Source organism: Amblyraja radiata, chromosome 33 (genome assembly GCF_010909765.2).
Source record: "Amblyraja radiata isolate CabotCenter1 chromosome 33, sAmbRad1.1.pri, whole genome shotgun sequence".
Taxonomy (NCBI): Eukaryota; Metazoa; Chordata; class Chondrichthyes; order Rajiformes; family Rajidae; genus Amblyraja; species Amblyraja radiata.
In genome coordinates this window covers 26748998-26772213 of record NC_045988.1, presented here as the reverse complement: position 1 = coordinate 26772213, position 23216 = coordinate 26748998, and the positions used below count along the sequence as shown (strand labels likewise).

General features: G+C 42.2%; 1 protein-coding gene across 1 annotated transcript in view; it reads right to left on the bottom strand.

Moving 5' to 3' along the window:
- Positions 1-23216, bottom strand: part of LOC116991181 (solute carrier family 43 member 3-like) — a 104242-nt gene that overhangs the window by 37555 nt on the left and 43471 nt on the right. The window contains exon 8 of the mRNA XM_033049551.1: positions 18183-18344. Within this exon, the coding sequence (XP_032905442.1) occupies positions 18183-18344 (162 nt within the window). The remainder of the gene's footprint in view (positions 1-18182; positions 18345-23216) is intronic.

Here is a 23216-nt window from a genome sequence, read left to right as displayed (position 1 = left end):
TGGAAAGATACAACAATTGTAGTGCAGTCTCACTACCGTGCTTATGAAGCAAGAAAACTAAGCAGAGCACAAATCAAAGCCAGTGTTGTAGTGAAAAAACAATATAGATCTTACTTGATGAAGAACCAGAGATGTGACTTAAGTGGACTAGATGAACTACAGAAAAAGCTTAAACTATACAAAAAGCTTAAACGATATAGGAAAGCCAGTTTTGCATTGCAAAGACAATATAGATCCTACTTCTTGATAAAGAACCAGAAAGGTGACTTAAGAAGACGAGTAGATGAACAACAGAAAAGGCTTGAACGATGCAAGGAAAGGTTGAATAAATGTGTGACAATCAGTAGAAAGCTGCTAATAGAAAAGTCTAAAGAAGAGAGGCTGGTTGGTCAAGACAAAAGTATGCAGGACCGATTACAATTAGGACACTTCAGTATAGTCCAGCATGGAGCCTCCTTCACTGAGCAATGGACAAAGGGTTATGCATTGCAGAATCTCATGAAACAACAAGTGCAGATAAATAATCAGAGAATGGAAACTGAACAGCAGAGGAAGCTGCTAGAAAATGGAAACTTGCAGCCATGGGTCAGATCCCACCTACAAAGAGGAAAACAAAACAAATACATGAACCAGAAAATGATAACTCATAAAGCAAGGGTTAATGTATTTGGTTTAAGTATAATACCATTGTGCAACAGTGTATTATTCAATGATGGGTAGGAAAAGAGCATATAACCGTACAGGTGAAATGGACTTAAAAGGGGAGGAGTGCGGTGTATGTAATAGAAATGATATTACCTGCCTCCAAGTTAAAGGGGGAGGAGTGTTAGGTATGAGACAATTAGCATAGGTAATTAGTGTCTTGTGATGTCTTGTGCAAGTACGCATGTGCACGGGGAGACTCAAGGTGGCGTCCTGCAGTAAAGAAGCTTGTAAGATTACTCCCGTGTCCGAGCCTTATTCAAGTCTGTTCCAAGCATCCAAGTACACAACAACTACTTTGAGAGTGTGAATTACAAAATATGTCTTGCGTTGATTAGGAATAGGTGCCTGGTCATATTTCCTTATGTGTTTGTGTGAGTTTTGTGATGCTGATTTAGGGGAAGATTTTGATGCCTGTCTGTGTGAAGATTGATATGCGTGTCTAGGGAGGAATGGCACACGGGTGTGGGCGAGGACTGGGCCACAGACTTGTTTGATTGGGGTGAGGTTTGGGATAAGAGTCGATGTTTGGATTGTAACACGAGTCTGATTGAGGATTGGTGTACGGGTCAGGGTGAAGATTGGGGTATGGGTTGGGTGAAGATTAGCATACAGGTTGGAAACTGATTGAGATATGGGTGTGATTTCTGATTGTGACACTGAAGTGATTGTGGATTCAAACGGGCACCTGTATATGAAATAGATGCTAGATCGGTCAAAGATTGCGGGTCAGAGCGCAATGTTATCTGCATTTCTTTGCTGAATACGGGTGGCGGCAGATTACTGAGTGATGCACAGAGAGTTTTCGAATTGGATTTGCTCTGAACTTCCGACCGTGAAGCACTAATGGGAAGACTGGATAGACTCGGCTTGTACTCGCTAGAATTTAGGAGATTGAGGGGGGATCTTAAAGAAACTTACAAAATTCTTAAGGGGTTGGACAGGCTAGATGCAGGAAGATTGTTCCCGATGTTGGGGAAGTCCAGGACAAGGGGTCACAGTTTAAGGATAGAGGGTAAATCCTTTAGGACCGAGATGAAAAACATTTTTCACACAGAGAGTGGTGAATCTCTGGAACTCTCTGCCACAGAAGGTAGTTGAGGCCAGTTCATTGGCTATATTTAAGAGGGAGTTAGATGTGGCCCTTGTAGCTAAAGGGATCAGGGGGTATGGAGAGAAGGCAGGTACGGGATACTGAGTTGGATGATCAGCCATGATCATATTGAATGGCGGTGCAGGCTCGAAGGGCCGAATGGCCTACTCCTGCACCTATGTTCTATGTTTCTATGTAAGAGCCTGGAGCGGGAACCTTGCATAAGGCTTATTCACTGTCCCAGTGACAGGAAGGGTCAATCATCGACGTGACGCCCTAATAGTGTAAGCAGCGGTTCTATCTCGAGCACCAAATGTTGCCGACTCAACCTTCAGAGGTCCCAGGCTGAGCTGGTACTGAAGTAAGGGTCTTGGGATGTTATTTGGTAAGGAATCACAGCAGAAGTACATGGCCAGAAGACAGTGGAGACTGGTGTAAAACTCCGGTCACTGCAGTCCATATTGACTTCTAGTCTCTGTGTGTTTAAAACCAAATGACAGGAGGTTAGCTTGTCTAAGAAAATTGATACTGCTTGTGATGAATTAAAGGAATTGTATGCCTCTTTGAAGCAGCAATTCATAGACTTGGATCAGAGGACAACACAAGAATTTGCGAGATTGGAAAATGATTATAATAAGAAATTTGATGAGCTGATTGAAGAGATGAAACATTCTGACAAGTTGACAGAAGAGATGATGGTTGAATGCGTGAGATGGCTCAGGAAATATCGATCTTGAAAAAAGAACAAGGTGATAATCGGGAGCAATTGAATAAATTGACTGATAAATGTCAAGATTTGGAAGCTAGATCAAGGAGACAGAATTTAAGGATTATAGGAGTAAAGGAGGGACAAGAGCACGGGATTCAAATGACCAAGCTTGTCACTAAAATACTCAAAGAAATCTAAGCTGAAGGAAAACCCGAGGATTGATGTGGCACATCGGGTAGGTCGCTTCCGAAGCGAAACAAATGCTCCCCCAAGACATCGCAAAATTCTTAGACATTTCAACCCTGGAAAAACTCCTGAAGATGATACCGCATGGTGAGAGGCTCACATTCGATGGAGAGACTGTTAGATTCTACAGGGACTACCCATGCAAAATATTGGAGAAAAGGAATCAGTTTAAAAGAGCAAGTAATATCCTGCAAGGACAACCCAATGTGAGATACGGGGTAGTTTATCCAGCGAAGATGAAGATTACATACAAATCTACTCAACGCTCCTTCACGGATCCTGATCGGGCATTTAATCACGCACAAGATATTGTAAAGAAAATAGAGAAAAGAGAAGGACGATGATTAAATTTTCAATGGAAGGCTGTGCTGTAATTAAGATAGTGGAACTGCTCTAGACACTTAACCAGACAGGCTTATCTGTCAGGAAAGTGCTTTCAACGACAGAGCCCTGGTTTCACCTTGAACGGAAAAGTTGAAGAGAAACAAATGGGGAAAGCAGACATGTTGAAGTAAAGAGATAAGATTCGAAAAAAAACTCAAAGGAAACTATGGACTTAAGAAAAGTTTTAATTAATACAGTATATACTTAATGTAAAGAATTAACTAACCATATAAACTTTATACTAATATGACTAACTAACGTATGGAGTTTGGGGATAAGGGGTCTATAGAGGGTTAGATGGTTATTACTAACAGTTAAATAATTTTAATATAGCTGAAAGGAAACAAAATATAATTTAGGATGTATACCAATACATAACAATGAATGAAAATGGGTATAAGAATATTATATAAGCCTGTGGGAAAGAAGGAGGCATTAATGATTTGGAAAAGTTCCAGAGGTTTGGGCTGGAAGATGGTTGTACTTAAGATAAAGAAATTTAACCCTTGAAACAGGCTGGTAATTAAGGAAAAGATGAACAACCTTGGGGACAAGGACAAGGCCTGTTCCTATGTTTTATGATTCCATGGCTCTATGATACTGAGTAAGCATTCTAGAAGGTTTAAAGCCTGGGTACATAAGAGAATATTTGAAATAGTACAGAGGCTGATAACTCTCTAGTGATGAAACTTCTTTTGTTCTATTCGGCCTGACTGGATAATTTAAAAAAAAAAATGTTTTAATGATTTTTTGATATATTAAGAGGAAACGGCATGTAGTCGTCTGTGACATCTTATCTAGGGGGCTGAGCCCAATGTATAACTCCAACTACGGAGGTCAATCAATTTTTGGCCATCATAGATGGCATCTCGAATTTAAGGTATCACCTTTTTGATACCTTAAAGTCACTTTTTTTTTAAAATTCACTTTTATGTGGTTCACTCAATAATTTTTCTTTTTTTCTTCACTATCTTTCAATACACTTTTCTTTTTTTCTCATGGAGGTTCAATAGACGGAGGAGATGTAAAATAACGTCAGAAACACGGGACGATCTCCCCACACCCAAAATCCTGAGGTATTTAACTGCACCACATGAATCAAAATCACCAAAACCAATTAAAAATGCAAGACAATAGGAAAAACAGAATGGAGGAATCACATTCTGTAGTTGAAATATTAGGGGTGCGAATGACCCAATTAAGAGGGACAAGATTCTGACCCAGTTAAAATCTTTAAATGTGGACATAGCTTTTCTGCAAGAAACTCATACGAAACCACAAACACAGATGAGACTGAGGGCAAACTGGATAGGTCAAACTTATCACTCGTCATTTACTTCTAAAGCTAGAGGAACGGCTATTATTATTCGGAGAGGTATACCATTTATATTAAAGAATACTATATCTGATAAAGAAGGAAGGTACACTATAGTGGCGGGACAAATCTACTCTACACCATTGACTCTGATAAATATCTATACTCCAAATTTTGATAACCCCCAATTTTTTAAGAAAATTACGGATGTAATAGAAGAGTATAATTACCAAAATGCAATATTAGGGGGGAACTTTAACTGTGTTATAGATTCATATTTAGACAAATCAATAAAACTAAGGAAGGGCAGCGTCAAATCCAAGACTAGTGAATTTTTAAACACATATATAAAAATCACTAATATAACAGATGTATGGAGAATAGTTAATCCAAATGGAAGGGAATACTCGTTCTACTCATCGGTACACAAACCCTACTCAAGAATTGATTATTTTTTAGTGGATACAAAATTAATCCCATACGATTATTCCTAAATATCATAGTAGTATTATTTCTGATCACATTTGTTGACATTTACTTTAAAACTTGAGGGAATGCCAGGTATAAAATCTTTTTGGAGGTTTAATACACAAATAGCTAATAACCCACAAGGTTACGAGTATTTAAAACAACAAATGAATTTTATTTTGAGACAAACGAGACACCAGGTATTTCACCATCTTTATTATGGGAAACTGTCAAGGCATTCATCCGTGGAGTTATAATTTCATATCAAAGTTTTCAAAATAAAAAGAATACGACAGAACAATGGACGTTAGAAAAGGAAATTAAACTATTAGAATTAGATAATGCAAAAGACCCAACTATAGATAAACATAATAAGATTATATTATTGAAATTTAAACTTAATCGAATATTATCGGCAAGAGTAATAAGATTATTTCAGATTACAAAAGTCACAGTTTGATTTTGGCGATAAACCACATAAACTTCTAGCGCGACAATTGAAGAAGCAAGAAAAGGAAAATACTATTATTAAAATCAAATCAGAGAATGGGGAACTATTAACTCTACCCAAGGACATTAATAAAAGGTTTGCTCAATTCTATCAATTCAGTCCTTTTTAATCTATATATTGATGATCTGTCTAAACAATTGAAAGCCCGTAACACTGGGTGCGTGATTGGTAATGTTTTAATGAACCATATTATGTATGCAGATGATCTTGTGGTCTTTAGTCCATCTAGCGCTGGTCTCCAGCAGCTCCTTACTATATGTTCTGTGTATGGTGTGGAACATGACATTAAATATAATGCTAGTAAGAGTGCTGTTATGATCTGTAGAACCAAAGAGGATAAATGCCTAAAATATCCTGATTTTAAATTGTCTGACAACAATCTTAGTGTCTGTAATAAGATAAAATATCTAGGGCATATTATTACAGAACAAATGACAGATGATGAGGATATTTATAGGCAACGACGCATGCTGTATGTACAGGCGAATATCCTCTTGCGTAAATTTGGTGCGTGTGCAGATGTGGTGAAGATGTCGCTATTTAGAGCATACTGCACACCACTCTACACTGCGCACCTGTGGTCGAACTATGTAAAGACAAGTATGCAGAGACTAAAGGTGGCATATAACGATGCCATGAGAACACTGCTAAGGCAACCTAGATGGTGTAGTGCCAGTAATATGTTTGTGGCTGCAGGAGTCAGTACTTTAGAAGCTATCCTAAGACACCACATGTATAAATTCATTTGCAGGATAAATGACACTAAAAATGTGCTTATTGTGGCCTTGACAAACATAAGGGTTAGCACTACACGCTACGAATCCCAGCTGTGGAGACACTGGTATCGTTGTAGGACATTGATCATCTTTTAATCTGGATTTTTAACTTAAGTATTGTGTTTAAAAAATATATAAATTATGATGTTTTTATAAGTGATATACCAAGATTTTATATGTATTTATGATATTTGATATGCAATGCTTTTTTAATGTAATGTTGCCCCTTGTCTGGACCTTGAGTCCGTAATAAAGTTTATTATATTATATTATATGATTATATTATTATATTATATTATTATCTCAAAACTTATATACATCTAATACTAAAATAGAAGACAATAAAATTATAAATGTTTTAGATAATTGTAATCTGCCAAAATTGGATAACTTAGAACAAGAGGAATTAGGAGCTCAGATTACAAGTGAAGAAATAAGAGAAACAATAAAATAAGTGAAAAATGGGAAGACGCCAGGACCAGACGGTTTTAATAATGAATTTTATAAAAGATTTCAGGAGTTAATGGTCCCACGATTACTTAAATTATACACGTATGCCTTTACCGAAAAGAAATTACCAGAAACACTAGCAGAATCTACAATCACGCTTATACTAAAAAAAGATAAAAATTTAGAAGAACCGGGCTCATATAGAGCCATATCACTTTTAAATACAGATCAGAAAATTTTAGCAAAGTCTTTAGCATGAAGATTGAGTAAATATATTAATAAATTGATAAACCAGGACCAAACGGGGTTTATACCTAAAAGACAATCATCTAATAATCTGAGACGACTTTTTAATATAATGTATTCACATAAAACGGAAAAGGAAGACTTATCAGTTATATCTTTGGATGCAGAGAAAGCATTTGATCAGGTAGAGTGGCAGTATTTATACATAGTACTCCAAAAATTTAATATGGGAGATAATTTTATTAGATGGGTAAAATTACTATATGATAAACCAATGGCAAGAATATGCGGATGATATACTTTTATATATTACAAATTCACAAACGAGTATCCCGAATTTACTAAATTTAATAGAGGAATTTGGTTCTTTTTCTGGATATAGAATAAACTGGAACAAAAGTGAAATTATGTCACTAAAGCCGCAGAAAGCGAATCACCTATTAAAATTTCCATTTAAAATTGCAATGGAAAAATTCAAGTATCTGTGTATTCAAGTTACTAGAAGATATAAATCATTATTTAACGCTAATTTTACTCCATTATTAAATAAATTGAATGCTCTGATTAAATTTTGGAAAATGCTCCCATTATAATTAATTGGCAGAATAAACACTATAAAAATGATAGTTCTACCACAAATAATAGTAAGATTAAACAAGAACTTACCAGTTTGAAGTTTGATCTTTATTTTATGAGGAGTAACGTTGAGGGATTACGTGAAGACCCCGTCCAGTACGCATGCGTGTCAATCTTCAAAGCAGCGGTGTGAAATCACAGAAAACATTTGTTGAACTGAACATAGTAAGATAAGAGAACCATAATACCTGTTGAACTTTATGATAGAGGGCTGGGAGCAGAGGGCACGTAATCCCTCAACGTTACTCCTCATAAAATATAGATCAAACTTCAAACTGGTAAGTTCTCGTTTAATCTTACTATTTTACTTCGGAGTCACGTGAGTGACTACGTGAAGATTTTAAAGCTCTGTGATTTCATGCCGTGGAATCGAGTCCAGGCGTCATACACTGCATCAGTAGGCCAATGATGAGTGAACATTAAGAATGCATTCAGACATGACATAGATATGGTATACAGCAACTCCCGTCTCACTCCAATCTCTCCCTCCCTGAACGCACTGCCATTGAATTACTCCGCAAAAACCCAGATTGGGTTATCAAACCAGCCGACAAGGGAGGTGCCATGGTAGTCTGGCGCGTCGATCTCTACAAAGCTGAGGCCACGCGCCAACTCTCGGACACCTCCTCCTACTTACCCTTGGACCATGACCCCACTGACGAGCACCAGGCCACCATATCTAGCACCATCACCGACTTCATCAATTCCCACGCCCTGCCCGACCAAGCTTCCAACCTCATCGTTCCCCAGCCCCGCACGGCCCGTTTTTACCTTCTCCCCAAAATCCACAAACCCGGCTCTCCTGGCAGACCCATTGTCTCTGCTTGTTCGTGCCCCACCGAACTCATCTCCACATACCTTGACTCCATACTATCCCCCTTGGTCAAATCCCTTCCCACCTATGTTCTAGACACCTCAGACACTCTCCGCCGCCTCCGCGCATTCCACTCTCTAGGCCCTCAACCCCTCATCTTCACCATGGATGTCCAGTCACTCTACACCTCCCACCCCCACCAGGATGGCCTCAAAGCCCTCCGGTTCTTCCTCGACCAGAGGAGCAACCTACACCCAGGCACTGACACCCTCCTCCGTCTAGCGGAGTTGGTCCTCACCCTCAACAACTTTACGTTTGACTCCTCCCATTTCCTCCAAACACAAGGCGTAGCTATGGGCACACGCATGGGCCCCAGCTACGCTTGCCTCTGTCGGGTACGTTGAACAATCCTTGTTCAATACGTACCAGGGCCCCATCCCCGAGCTCTACCTCCGTTACATTGATGACTGCTTTGGGGCCACCTCCTGCACCCACACACAACTGACTGACTTCATCCACTTCACCACCAACTTCCATCCGGCACTCCAATACACCTGGACCACTTCCGACACTTCCCTACCATTCCTTGACCTCACCATCTCCATCGCAGGGGACAGACTTCTGACCGACATACACTACAAACCAACTGACTCACATGGCTATCTGGACTACACGTCTTCCCACCCTGCCCCCTGTAAAGACTCCATCCCCTACTCCCAATTCCTCCACCTACACCGCATCTGCTCCCAGGATGAGACGTTCCACACCAGGGCATCGGAAATGTCCTCGTTCTTCAGGGAACGGGGATTCACCTCCGCCACCATAGATGAGGCTCGCACCAGGGTCTCATACATACCCCGCAACACTGCTCTCTCTCCACATCCCCGCACTCGCAACAAGGGCAGAGTCCCCCTAGTCCTGACCTTTCACCCCACCACCCGGCAAATACAACAAATAATCCTCCGCCATTTCCGCCACCTCCAACGTGACCCCACCACTCGCCACATCTTCCCATCTCCCACTATGTCTGCCTTCCGCAAAGACCGCTCCCTCCGCAACTCCCTTGTCAATTCTTCCCTTCCCTCCCGTACCACCCCCTCCCCGGGCACTTTCCTTTGCAACCGCAAGAAATGCAACACCTGTCCCTTCACCTCCCCCCTCGACTCCATTCAAGGACCCAAGCAGTCGTTCCAGGTGCGACAAAGGTTCACCTGTATCTCCTCCAACCTCATCTACTGCATCCGCTGCTCTAGATGTCAGCTGATTTGCATCGGGGAGACTAAGCGGTGGTTGGACGATCGTTTCGCCGAACACCTCCGCTCAGTCCGCAATACCTACCTGAACTCCCGGTGGCTCAGCACTCCAACTCCCCTCCCATTCCCATTCCGACCTCTCTGTCCTGGGTCTCCTCCATTGCCGGAGTGAGCAACACCGGAAATTGGAGGAACAGCACCTCATATTCCGCCTGGGTTGCTTGCGTCCGGTTGGCATGAACGTTGAATTCTCCCAGTTTTGCTAGCCCTTGCTGTCTCCTCCCCTTCCTTAACCCTCGAGCTGTCTCCTCCCATCCACCCGCCCTCGGGCTCTTCCTCCTCCCTTTTTCCTTCCTTCTCCCCCCCACCAGTCTGAAGAAGGGTTTCGGCCCGAAGCGTCGCCTATTTCCTTCGCTCCATAGATGCTGCTGCACCCGCTGAGTTTATCCAGCATTTTTTTTTTGTGTACCTATGACATAGATATAGACATGTTGATGCTATTAATGAATAATAGTGGCAATAGTAACCTCCCTCAACCTGGAGGAAGTATGAACCATACCTAACATAGAGTTGGCAAATACCGCTTATCTGGCAATAGGTTTATTCTGAATATTTGGACAGATCAATAGTTTGACCATCCTGCAACCGCTAGGATGTGGTCCATCCATGCTGCTGAGATATAGCGGTCCTGGTGGAGTGAGACTCAATGTCAATGTACACTCCTGTATATGCCAGACCCATATAACCATCTGGAGAAGGTTCGTAGTGATTCCTTCTAACAAGATTTTATGTAACTAATAATATTGCTGTCGGTCTATAAAGCTCTTAGGAATCTTGACATACTGGTGTAAATGCGTGATCACACGCAACCCAAGGTCCATGGGATATGCAACTCTAGTTTGGTCTTGTGTCCCTGTCTAATCTGCTTGATTAATCATAAACAAAACATGTTATTATAGCCCGCAGATATGATCATCCTATCCAGTGTTGCAATGACTGGACTCATAGCGCTGTACTCAGTGCCATGGCGTAATCACTAGTAGTGAGTATGACCATGGGCAGGGATGTTGCTGATGCCCATCGGTGAAGTGATGTAGTACAATGTTAACAACCCATATCTCTGCGTCCCTAAACCTGGGAGGTTTTAAGCTGACGATACCTTCATTCTCTGGATATCAGAGGGTGAGAACCGGACAGAGTGGTTTATGTACTCATCAGCCAAATGATTAGGAGGTACTTAAGGCACAGTAATGGAATAGTAACAATGTTATAATCCCATAAAACTGAATTTTAATGTGTCAGTCATCCGTGCCAAGTTAAACGTAAGGAAGCATAAACAATGCTTCCCATCTCCTATGCAGATAGCTGCTATTTGGTGCTATCCCTGCAATCTGTAGTGAGCACTCTTAACGCTCATGGTTTGACAACCCAAGCCGCAGAAACGATCTCTCAGAGTCTGTAAGTCTATGATTGATTATATCATGCAGAGGATGGTTTCAACATCACAACTGAACCGGCATCTTTTTATCCGGAATTAACCATGTAAGGTTTTATGTTCATTCTTCGCCTCAGCAGGAGCCATAGGTGTATAACCCAGGCAGGCACTCTGAAAACCCGGAAGCGGAAATCTTGCTGAATTTTGCAAAACCCGTCTATTGAGGCCAAATGGAGGAAGACATAAAAGAACATTCCTTCCTAGTGTAGCGAGAATGCACCCTTCGCCACCGTATGCCTCGTTCAATGTTGATTGAAACTGGATGCAAGCAACTCAATAGTTAGTGTTCTATCAATCCACATGGTCATTAAATACTTTGTGATCACACATTCATTCTGTGTTGTCATTGATTTTGCATAATGATACACCAGTGCAAAATGTGGTTTGGTAAAACTATCACCGGATAATTTGATTTGATTGTACCTTTGTGATTAACATATACCACCACCAAAGTGTATCACCTTGGACTTGTGCATGCCGTATATGCATATCTACACACTCTTTAATGCCCAGAATGCACCTGGTGTCCATTGGCAGTTGATACCATGACTGAACACTTGATAACTCATGCTAATCCCATCTGCCTCCGTAACTAGAGATGGTATTAGTAAATTACCCATCTTTGGGCAATAGCATCAGTTTGGAAATGACTGAAGATTTACGGATAAGAGGTTTTAGTGGAGCAAAGCTGTCCATCATTGTGACTTTGATTGTTTCAGCTAAAAATAGCAGAGGTCTAATTTTTTGTCTCAGAGCTGATCCCAGACCAATAAATGGATGATTGTATCCCAACAATCAATAGTTTCAGTTGGTATCAACTTAATTTAAATTTAACTGGACAGGTGAGAACCAATTCCTCAAATATAGCTATGTGGCTGATAAGGCTAATTTAGTAAAATACAGTATGTTCAATATTGGCCATGCTACTTATTTGTTAGCTCTGTGCAGCCGAAGCACTGTTAGTAGTGATTTGGTAAATAATCTGGAAACTGGAGTTAGCCCGTTGTAACGCTACTGAGTGAATCGTTGCCAGTTAAATTTCAAATATCTTCAACCCTGTGAGCGGAAATCATCACATGGAAGTTATTCAGAAAAGTCTATACTGCACATGTGGGTTGAGGCTGTTGACAATGATCAGTCCACATCCCATTCTTGTGAGCCTAATCTAGTGTTATCCCAAACCAGTGTAAATATTCAAACCAGTTTAATACCAACTTGTATCCGTGACTGGAGACATCATCGATGAGGTTCCATACCTTTATCCGAATGGGAGGACTTATGCAACCCGACCAGGAGCTGCCTCAAACATGTGTGCATGATTTTACATCTGTTCCTGGAGGTAGAGGAGCTCGCGTCTTCCAGGAAGGCCGTTCTGGGCTGTGGCCTAAAAAAGACCTTTGTCCTGGTTGTACGGCCTTCAAGCTTTCACCAGCTTCAGTTCATCGTGGTTTGCTGGTGGGTGCATAGGGGTGCTGCCGTCGAAGATGTAAGGTCTTGCGTGATGATGTGGCCTTCCTGAACCCGACGGCCATTCGTCGAGCTCCTGCTGCTGGTAGTGTGCACCCCCTGCACACTTGTGGTTTCTTCAGCCAAACCCCTGTCTTCAGAGTCAGCCCAGAAGTGACTCCTAATGCACCCCTCTGTCGAGGGAGTTGCATTATGTAGCCCTCAATAAGGCTGCTATGGGCGTCCCAGGACCCCCTGGTGACTAGGCTCCATATACCGGAACATGTCACATTGGAGCTTCTGATCCATCAACCGCTCCATGCGGGATATGCGATCACAGTTGCTCCCGCCAGCGTCCATTCCTGTAACATATTCTCACAAAATAGCACACAACGACCTTTGAGTAAGGAATTTACCTGCATGTCCTTTTTAAAACCTTCTGCTGCGGGGAAACACTCCTCCCGAGCCTGGTCTCATGGTCGTGGTTTGTTACAGGTGGGGTTCCTCTGTGGTCCTTGTAGAAACACTCCATTGCGGGTTATTTCTCCCCCCAGCTTTTTCTCCGCGGTCCCTTATAACAGGGCTTCTTCACGGTGTTCTCCAGCTGGGGCTTTCTCCCCAACCCCCCCAGCCGGGATATCCCTGCGGCCCCTATTAAAGGGATAGCCGCGGTGCATATTAAGAATATAATTTATTGGTTGGATAGTCCTTCTCAACAGATGGAATAGATAAGAATGGAGAAAGAGGATTGTTCTTCTTATGATTTAGGAGCGATCCTCTTCTCCCCGATAAAATTGAATAACACATTATATAAGAAGAATCCAATTATACATAATATAATACAAATTTGGAAACAAATAAAAGAAACTTTTAAAATTAAGAAACCTATCAGTACTAACACCAATAGTGAATAACCCGGTATTTAAACCATCTCTTATGGATAAAACATATAGACAATGGGAAAGATTGGGAATTAAAAAGGTAGGTGACATGTATGAAATGGGAAATTTATTATCATTTCAACAATTAAAATTTAAATTTAAACTGAATAACAAACAATACTTTAAATATTTACAGATATGCGACTTTATGAAGAAATATATACCAAGATTTCAGAGTATAATGATACACCCACTGGAAGAAGCAATGAATATTAAGACTCACAAAAATTAATATCATATCTATATAATAGTATTCTAAACAGAGAATTACCATCAACAGAGGCAATTAGAGAAGACTGGGAAAAAGAATTAATGATAAAAATTTCAAAAGAAACACGGGAAAAGTATTTGCTATATATACATAAATGTTCGATTAATGCTAGACACAATTTAATTCAATTTAAAATATTACATAGATTATATTATTCAAAAACTAGGTTGAATAAACTCTATCCAAATATTTCTCCCATCTGTGATAAATGTCTTTCTCAAAATGCCAATATCACACACTCTTTTGTTTCTTGCACAAAACTTCATAAATTTTGGTGTGATTTATTTGATATATTCACTAATCTATTTAAGATAAAAATGGAACCTAATCCTGAAATGATTATATTTGGAATAATGGGAGACGGGAACAAATGAAATACACCCCAAAATTCATTTTTTAATTATGGTTTAATAACAGCAAAAAAACTTATACTTAAATTTTGGAAAAATGCTACTATACCAACATTTAAAATGTGGACCAGTAATATGTTGTACACAGCCCACTTAGAAGAAATGAGACTCCTACTAATAGACAAACAAGACCAATTCTTAACGAGTTGGTCTCCATTTATTGATTTCTTGGATTCATGTGTTGCAACAGTATCGTAAAAATTTAAAGTTTCAGGCATGGGTGAAAAATGGTCAAGAATATAAAAAAGCATCTCCTTGTGGCGATTGGATAACCTCCCTCCTGTTTCACTTTCTAACTTATTTATTTTCTTTACTATTTCCTTTTCTCTTTTTTTTCACACACACTAGACTTTCCTCTATTCTTTACTATCTCTTTCTTTCTTATCTCTCTCTTAAAAAAAAAAAAAAAGGAAGTTGTACAGAGAATGTAATATGATAACATAATTTTGGGAACCTGCAAAAAGGTACCACTGTATTGTACTTACTTCTAATAAATAAAATATTTAAAAAAAAACAAAAAAATGACAGATTGTTCTCAGTAATATACCGACATGCGCCTCCCCCTTTTTCTCTCCACCCCCTCTCCCAGACACCTCTTATCCCTCTCTTACTCCCATTAGTCTTTCGCCACCTCCACCCTTTCACTTTTCGATATTATCTCACCATCCACAAATTAACTCCCCAACCAAAGAATCGGTCTCTCCCTCCATCCCTCGACGACCATCTTCAGCCTCCATTACCTCTATTCTTCCCTCAATAGAATTCCTTGCTTCTCCTATTTCTCCCCCTCTCCCCTTGACTTTGTTATCCTACCCTTCTCCATACTCTCTGTCATCCCTTTACTCAGAGTATCTTCCTCCTATCGCCTCCCTGTTTCACATCTCCATTCACTTTATTCCCTCTCTGACACTCTCCTAGTTCATCCGCTTTCTCACAATCAGCTCTTTGCTCTTTGTCTATAATTTTTCCTCCTCTCTCAAATGACTGCTCTCCCCTGATCCACATTCTCTCTACATCCACGTCCTCCCTACCTGTTTCCCATCACCTTGCCTCATTCCTTATTTTGTCTTTGCTCGTTTTATTCTCATTCCCGTCTCATTTCCTCACTGTCCACATCTAATTTTCAACCTCTCCAAGCATACCGTCTCCATTGTGGCTCAAATACTTTCCTATTAACCCCCCCCCCCCCCCCACCATTTTCTACCAACGTTGCTTATTCCTTCATCTCTCCCTCTTTTGCCCAATCCTTCTCTGCACCCTCTTTTACTCAAACTCTCCTTCTCCCACAGCTCCTCGTCTTCTGTCGACTGCTCTTCTTATCGAGTCATAGAGTGATACAGTGTGGAAACAGGCCCGGTCGGCAAAACCTGCCCAAACTGGCAAACATGTCACAGCCTACTAGTCCCACGTGCCCGCATTTGGTCCATATCCCTCCAAAACTGTTCTATCCATGTACTTGTCTAACTGTTTCTTAAATGTTGGGACAGTCCCTGACTCAAGTACCTCCTCTGGCTGCTTGTTCCATACACCCACCATGAAAAAGTTACCCCTCAGATTCCTATTAAATCCTTTCCCCTTCAACTAAACCTACATCCTCTGGTCCTCGATTCACCTACTCTGGGCAAGAGACTGTGTGCACCTAGCGGATCTATGCCTCTCATTATTTTATACACCTCAATAAGATCACCCCTGAACTTCACGGAATCACTCACGTGACTCCGAAGTAAAATGGAGCATTTGTTTCAGTTGATCGTACACACATACTATTACAGTTGTAGTATCTTTACATGAGGCAAAGGAAGCAGTGCAAATCAGACTCACCAGCTAATTCCTCGGAGGAGATTAGCATCTTATCGGGTTTATTTTAGTTTAGAGACCCAGCGAGGGAGAGAGAGGAAAAAAGGTCCTTCGGCCAACCAGCGATCACCCCGTACACTTATGCTATCTTACACGCACGAGGGACAATTGAACAATTTTACCAAGCCACTTAATCTACAAACTTGTACGTCTTTGAAGTGAGGGAGGAAACCGGAGCTCCCGGAGAAAACCCACGCAGGTTACGGGGAGCATGTACAAACACTGCACAAACAGCACCCGTAGTCAGGATCGAACTCGAGGTCTCCGGCGCTGTAAGGCAGCAACTCCACCTTTGCGCCACTCTAGACAATTTGTAATGTGCTAGAGTGCTAGACAATTTGTTTCTGTATTCCTTGAAAATTAGAAGAATGAAGGGCGATCGTATTCACGTTTATTGGGTCCTAAGGGGGTTTGCTAGAGTAAGTTTTGAAATCTTCTCGGATGTGGCAGAAATCGCGAACAATGCGACATAACTCCAACATTAGAGGTGGTCATATAAAACATGAACGTTGCATTCTTTTTACTGAGGGGAAAGAATGTCGTAATGCTCTGTCCCCGACGGGACAGTGGTCAGAACATTGGATGTATTCAACATAAACTAAGACATTTTAGAAATATTTATTAATTAAGGGTCATTGGGGATCTTGCAGAAAAAGTTATGGCCAGCGAACATCATCTGAGATCAGATTGAATGGCGTGGCAGGCCTGAAGGGCCCGATGCCCACTACTTGCTCCTATGTTCTGGCGATCTTGCATGTGAATGAGCCCATGCACCTAACTCGTGCTACCTTTCCACCATCTACAAAGCACGTCAGCAGTGTAATGCAACACTCTCCACTTTCCTAAAGCGATGCAGATTCGTCAACTCTCAAGATCAACAATTCCCAGGACAAAGCAGCCAATTTGATTGGCTACCTATCCACAGCCCAAACCAATTCTTCCTTCCACTTCTGAGTCTGAGTATGTATTAACTACGCAGCGCATGACATTTACTGGCCCAGGCTACTCCGACACTTCCTCCGTCCAAAGGAATAATGACATTGGCAAATGGTGCGCCACCACTTGTAGTTTCCCTTCACCGTAGTGGCTGCGAAGCTACATTGCCAGTTTCTGTGCTGGCTGTGGCTTTAAATCCTCGGCAGCCCCCTGTGTAACTGGAGCAACAGAAGGACCACAGCAGTTAGAGAAGGCGGGACATCTTCACTTTCTTGAGGGGCAGAAGATGACCGTTTTTTGGAAGACGAATCAGTGGAAAGAAACGTGTCAGCCTCTCCCCGTCCGCTTAGTTTGCCGTCTCTCCCTGAACCAGTCACGCTATGTGTTATTTCCTTACTTCGTCACTGCCTCGCCGTCTGACTGAGAAATCAGTTTTCCTTCCCAACATCCCCCCACTCTCCCTGCTCATTCTCTCTCCAATACCCTCCTCTCCCTTCCAAGCTCTTTATCCCATCTGATGCATGATTTGTTTATTAATCCTCGTCCCACCTTATCTGCTGTAGACCAATTTCCCGCTAGGTGCAGTCTCTTGCCCAGAGTAGGTGAATCGAGGACCAGAGGACGTAGGTTTAAGTTGAAGGGGATAAATAACGTTTTATCGTATCGTACCTTTCCCACTCCTTTTCCGTATTGTCTCCCTCCTTTCGAACATTCCCTACATCATTCTCATTGCTTCTCCTTCCCACTGTCGCTCCTTTTCAGTGTTCTCCCTTATTATCGACCTTCTCATTCTCTCTTGCTTTACCTTTATTTCGCTATTTTCTCTCTCTCGCTTCCTCACGCACTATGTCTCTCTCCGTCTCTCACCACTTGTGTATCGGTCTATCTCGGTCCCAATCTCTTTGCCTCTCACACCTTCTGTCCTTCCACTCTCGTTATCACTTTCTGCCTGCCCATCACCTTGGTGAAGTCTACATGCTTCTCCCGATCACTCACACCTTTCCTGTTTATCTGTGTCTATCTCCCTTCTCTCCAAAGGCCTCCTCGTTCTCTCTCACCCCATCTCTCTTTCTCTCTCAGTATTTTCCTCTCATTATCCCCATCATCGTTTTTCTCTCTCACTCTCCCTACCATATGTCCAACCCTCTCCCACTCTCCCTACTTTTCTATATTTTTGCCTCCATCCCTGGCATCAACCGCGGCTGCTCTCTTACCTTTCCGGAGATCTCCATCAGCCAAGAGGTGCAGCATCTGGTTCAAGGTCCCTACAAACAGCAAATGCCGCAGTTGGATAATCGAAACCCAGAGCACGTGTGCGAAAAAGAGCCGGGAGAGAAGGCACTTCTTGAACGATAGCTGTCCCTGGTTATCTCTGGCCACCAAGTCTGCAGCGAGAAACAGAACATATTTGAGAGAGCCGGATTTTTATATGGTATTTTCATGCCATATTTATCGAGACACTTATGCTTGCTGCGTTGTAGCATGCCGATAGTTGACCTTGCGGGTATCCCTGCCCTGGGACACATTGTATTCACCGAGGAGAATAACTTGGAGAACAGCGTGATCAGTATGGGGAATACAAATATGCTGGATCGGTTTGAGATCAAGAAGGATATGGTGATAGCGCTCGTGAAGAGCATTATGGTTGATTAGTCCCCAGTGCCTCACAGCACTTATACCAGGTTATTGGGGAGGCAAGACAGGAGATTGCGGGGGCCTTGACGAGGATTTTGGTTTCTTCGCCAGCAAGAGGTGCTGTCCCAGAAGAGTGGAAAATGGTCAATATACAACTTTGTTTAAAAAGTGGAGTGGAAAGAATCTAAGGAACTATAGGGCAGTGAGCCTCGTGTCAGTGCTTGGGAAGCTATTCAAAATAGGGTTTAATTGGTTTGTAAAGTAGGCTAATTGGGGATAGGTCCGGCATGCGAGGTTGATCCAGTAGATTAAGATGCACTGGATTGATTGTATGGATTCAGAACTGGCATATTCATACGAGACGCATCATATCAGAGCCGGCATAGGTTGTGATGGAAGATAGATATTCTGGTTAGATGTCTGTGATCACTGGAGTTCGACAAGGGGCGTTACTGGGACCTCTGCTGTTCTCCCAGCTGATATTTATAAATAAGCTAGACCAAGTGCAGACCCCTTGGGTCTGCTCCTCCAACGCACCCGTTCCCTACCCGTAGTCCCCACAGGAGTGGTATTACAACTCAAGCCATTCCCGAACATAAGATTCCAGCACTCCCCTTGCCTTTCTCAGCAGTGATTGTTTAAAAAAATTCCAATTGCACTTGTCCTGCGTGTTGCAATAGCAATTCGCCCTCCCCCTACTAGTTGAAGCTGGTCCGATTACAATTCAAAGTATTTTGATGTTTTTAAACTTTAATCGGTAATAAGTCGAAATAAAGCATAAAATGTTCAGTGAAAGTGATCTCTGCCTTGAGAGGGAAAATGTGAATCAGAATATGTAACAATCTTGTGAAGGTTGTCATTTTTAAAGCTTTAATCATGAATAACATGTCAAATATAGGATGACATCTTCATTGAGGCTGGTCTCTGCTAGCTGAGCCATTGTGATGTCATCAATTGAAGCTGGTGGTTTTAATTTCAAAGTCTTTTGACTTTTTTAGACTTCTAATCAGTAATGTCGAGAATAAGCCAAGAAATAAAGCATAAAATCTTCAGATAAGGTGTTCAGTGCCTCGATGGGAAAAATGTCACCGGAATATATTAAAATGTTATCGTGTTTTTGTGAAGATGTATAGTCAACCACATATACACACTAACAAGATCAGACTTTTAATAAGTACTAGACCAAGTGCAGACCCGTTGGGTCTGTTCCTGCAACGAGCGGTTGCAAGGATAGGGGGCGGACTGACGTCATCACGCAACACCACGCGCTAGGCGTATGCCGTCAAGATGCTGCGTACGCCCATCGAGACGCTGCGTACACCCTCAATGCGCCTGCAGGCCCACAGGCCGTTGACGCGCAGGATTTTCGGAGAGTGCAAGCCAGCGAGGACAGCAAAAAGCAGCGGGGGGAGCAGGCGATGTTTGGCTTCGGCCAGCGTGACAGAACCGCGCTGGGGGGGGAGTGGAGGAAGTAAAATCGCTAGCGAAATGGGAAAAATGTCGGTCGCTAGCGAAATGGGAAAAATCTCAGCGCTTTTGGAGGAGAGCCGGGTGGCAGCAGCCATTATGGTCGCTGGCCAGCAGGAGGCGAAAAAATGAGTGAGTGGGGGAAGGATTTTATTAAAAATGTGTACAGAAAAATGACTAAATTTAATGAGGAGTGGATGAGCGAATGTAAAAGTGAAATGGTAAAAATCTCGGCATGTTAGCGTCTAGTTTTGGTGGAGTAACGAATCAAAGGCCAAAAAAAATGACATGCACACACACAGAGTTTTAAAAGTATATAGATACTACACTAAGTGGGACCCGTTGGGTCCCATGTTCACACGGGAGGGCTGGTCCCCCAACGCGATATTCCACCTCCCCACCAATTCCAATATTGGTGGCCAGCGGGAGGGGGGGCTTTCTGGAGCGCAAGTATAGGTGTTGTGGGCTGAAGGGAATGGTTTCCAGAGAGCTAGTATGGACATTATGAGCAGAATGGACTCTTGGGCTAGCAGCTCAGTCACTGGCGTGCTGACAGCTCACTCACTCACAGCTGGTGGGCTGGCAGTTGACTCACGGCTATTCCTTGAAATTCCATTTCAAGCAGGGTGCAAGGCCACCAAATTCAAATGCAGTTTCCTACCATTTCAAGCAGGGTGCAAGGCCACACAATTCAAGTGCAGTTTCCGACCATTTCAAGCAGGGTGCAAGACCACCAAATTCAAATGCAGTTTCCTACCACTTCAAACAGGCTGCAAGGCCACCAAATTCAAGTGCAGTTTCATACCACTGCAAGCAGCGTGCAAGGCCACCAAATTCAAGTACAGCTTCATACCACTTCAAGTAGGGTGCAAAGCAACCAAATTCAAATGCAGTTTCATGCCACTTCAAGCAGGGTGCAAGGCCACCAAATTCAAATGCAGTTTCATGCCACTTCAAGCAGGGTGCAAGGCCACCAAACTCAAGTGCAGTTTCATACCATTTCAAGCAGGGTGCAAGGCGCAAGGCCACCAAATTCAAATGCAGTTTCATACAATTGAAGCAGGATGCACGGTCACCAAATTCAAATGCAGTTTCATACCATTTCAAGCAGGCCACCATATTCAAGTGCAGTTATATACCATTTCAAGCAGGGCGCAAGGCCACCAAATTCAAATGCAGTTTCATATAATTTCAAGCAGGGTGCATGGCCACCAAAGTCAAGTACAGTTTCATCCCATTTCATGCAGGGTGCAAGGCAACCAAATTCAAATGCAGTTTCTTACCATTTCAAGCAGGATGAAACCACCACAAAACCACATAAAAACCACACTCACAGTTCAATCGACATTCAGTATGTCAGTTGGTTCACAGCTCAGACAGAGAGTTGAGACCTCTCTCTTTGCTATCTTGCAGAGACTGAACCACGCCCACACTTCTGGGCTTCATAGTCCCTCCCACCGAAATGGGCGTGGCCTTCATGGCATGATTGACAGGATGGAGGAGCTCAAGTCCTCTGCACCTGATGAGCGGAGGGGACCCTGTAAGGTGGTCAAAAATCACAGCCATAAGTGGTAGCGTTTTTTTCTAAAATCAATATATAGTGCAAACAGGGCGTGGTCAAGTTTAGACTTTTAATTATAAGCTTTTTCAAACCAACGACCCACCACCACATATGCTTTGCTTTTTCAAACCAACCAACCACTACCATCACATTTGCTTAGCTTTTTTTCAAACCAACCACCACCACCACATTTGCTTAGCTTTTTCAAACCAACCACCACATTTGCTTAGCTTTTTCAAACCAACCACAAGTGCTTAGCTTTTTCAAACCAACCACCACCATCACCACCACAATTGTTTAGCTTTTTCCAACCAACCACCACATTTGCTTAACTTTTCCAAACCAAGCAACACCACCACCACCACCACATTTGCTTAGCGTTTTCAAACCAACCACCACGACCACATTTGCTTAGCTTTTTCAAACCAACCACCACCACCACATTTGATTAGCTTTTACAAACCAATCACCACCACTCCCACCACATTTGCTTAGCTTTTTTAACCCAACCACCACCCACCACATTTGCTTAGCTTTTTCCAACCAACCACCACCACCACATTTGCTTTGCTTTTTCAAAGCAACCAACCACCACCACCACATTTGCTTAGCTTTTTCAAACCAACCACCACATTTGCTTAGCTTTTTCAACCCAACCACCACCACCACCACATTTGCTTAGCTTTTTCAAACCAACCACCACCACAGGTGCTTAGCTTTTTCAAACCAACCTACCACCACCAACACATTTGCTTAGCTTTTTTTCAAACCAACCACCACCACATTTACTTAGCTTTTTCAAACCAACCACCACCACTCCCACCACATTTGCTTAGCTTTTTTAAACCAACCACCACCACCACCCCATTACTTAGCTTTTTCAAACCAACCACCACCACCACATTTGAAAAAGCTAAGCAAATGTAGTGGTGGTGGTGGTTGGTTTGAAACAACTAAGCAAATGTGGTGGTTGGTTTGAAAATGCTAAGCAAATATGGTGGGTGGTGGTTGGTTTAAAAAAGTTAAGCAAATGTGGTGGTTGGTTTGAAAAAACTCCTTTTTCAAACCAACCACCACATTTGCTTAGCTTTTTTAAACCAACCACATTTGCTTAGCTTTTTCAACCCACCACCACCACCACCACATGCGCTTAGCTTTTTCAATCCAACCACCACCACCACATTTGCTTAGCTTTTTCAAACCAACCACATATGCTTTGCTTTTTCAAATCAACCAACCACCATCACATTTGCTTAGCTTTTTTTCAAACCAACCACCACCACCACATTTACTTAGCTTTTTCAAACCAACCACCACCACCACATTTGCTTAGCTTTTTCAAAACAACCACATTTGCTTAGTTTCAAACCAACCACCACCACCACATTTGCTTTACTTTTTCAAACCAACCAACCAACCACCACCATCACATTGGCTTAGCTATTTCAAACCAACCACATTTGCTTTGCTTTTTCAAACCAACCACCACCACATTTGCTTCGCTTTTTCAAACCAACCACCCCCACATTTGCTTAGGTTTTTCAAACTAACCACCACCACCACCTAATTTCTTCTGCAGTTGTATATGGCTCTG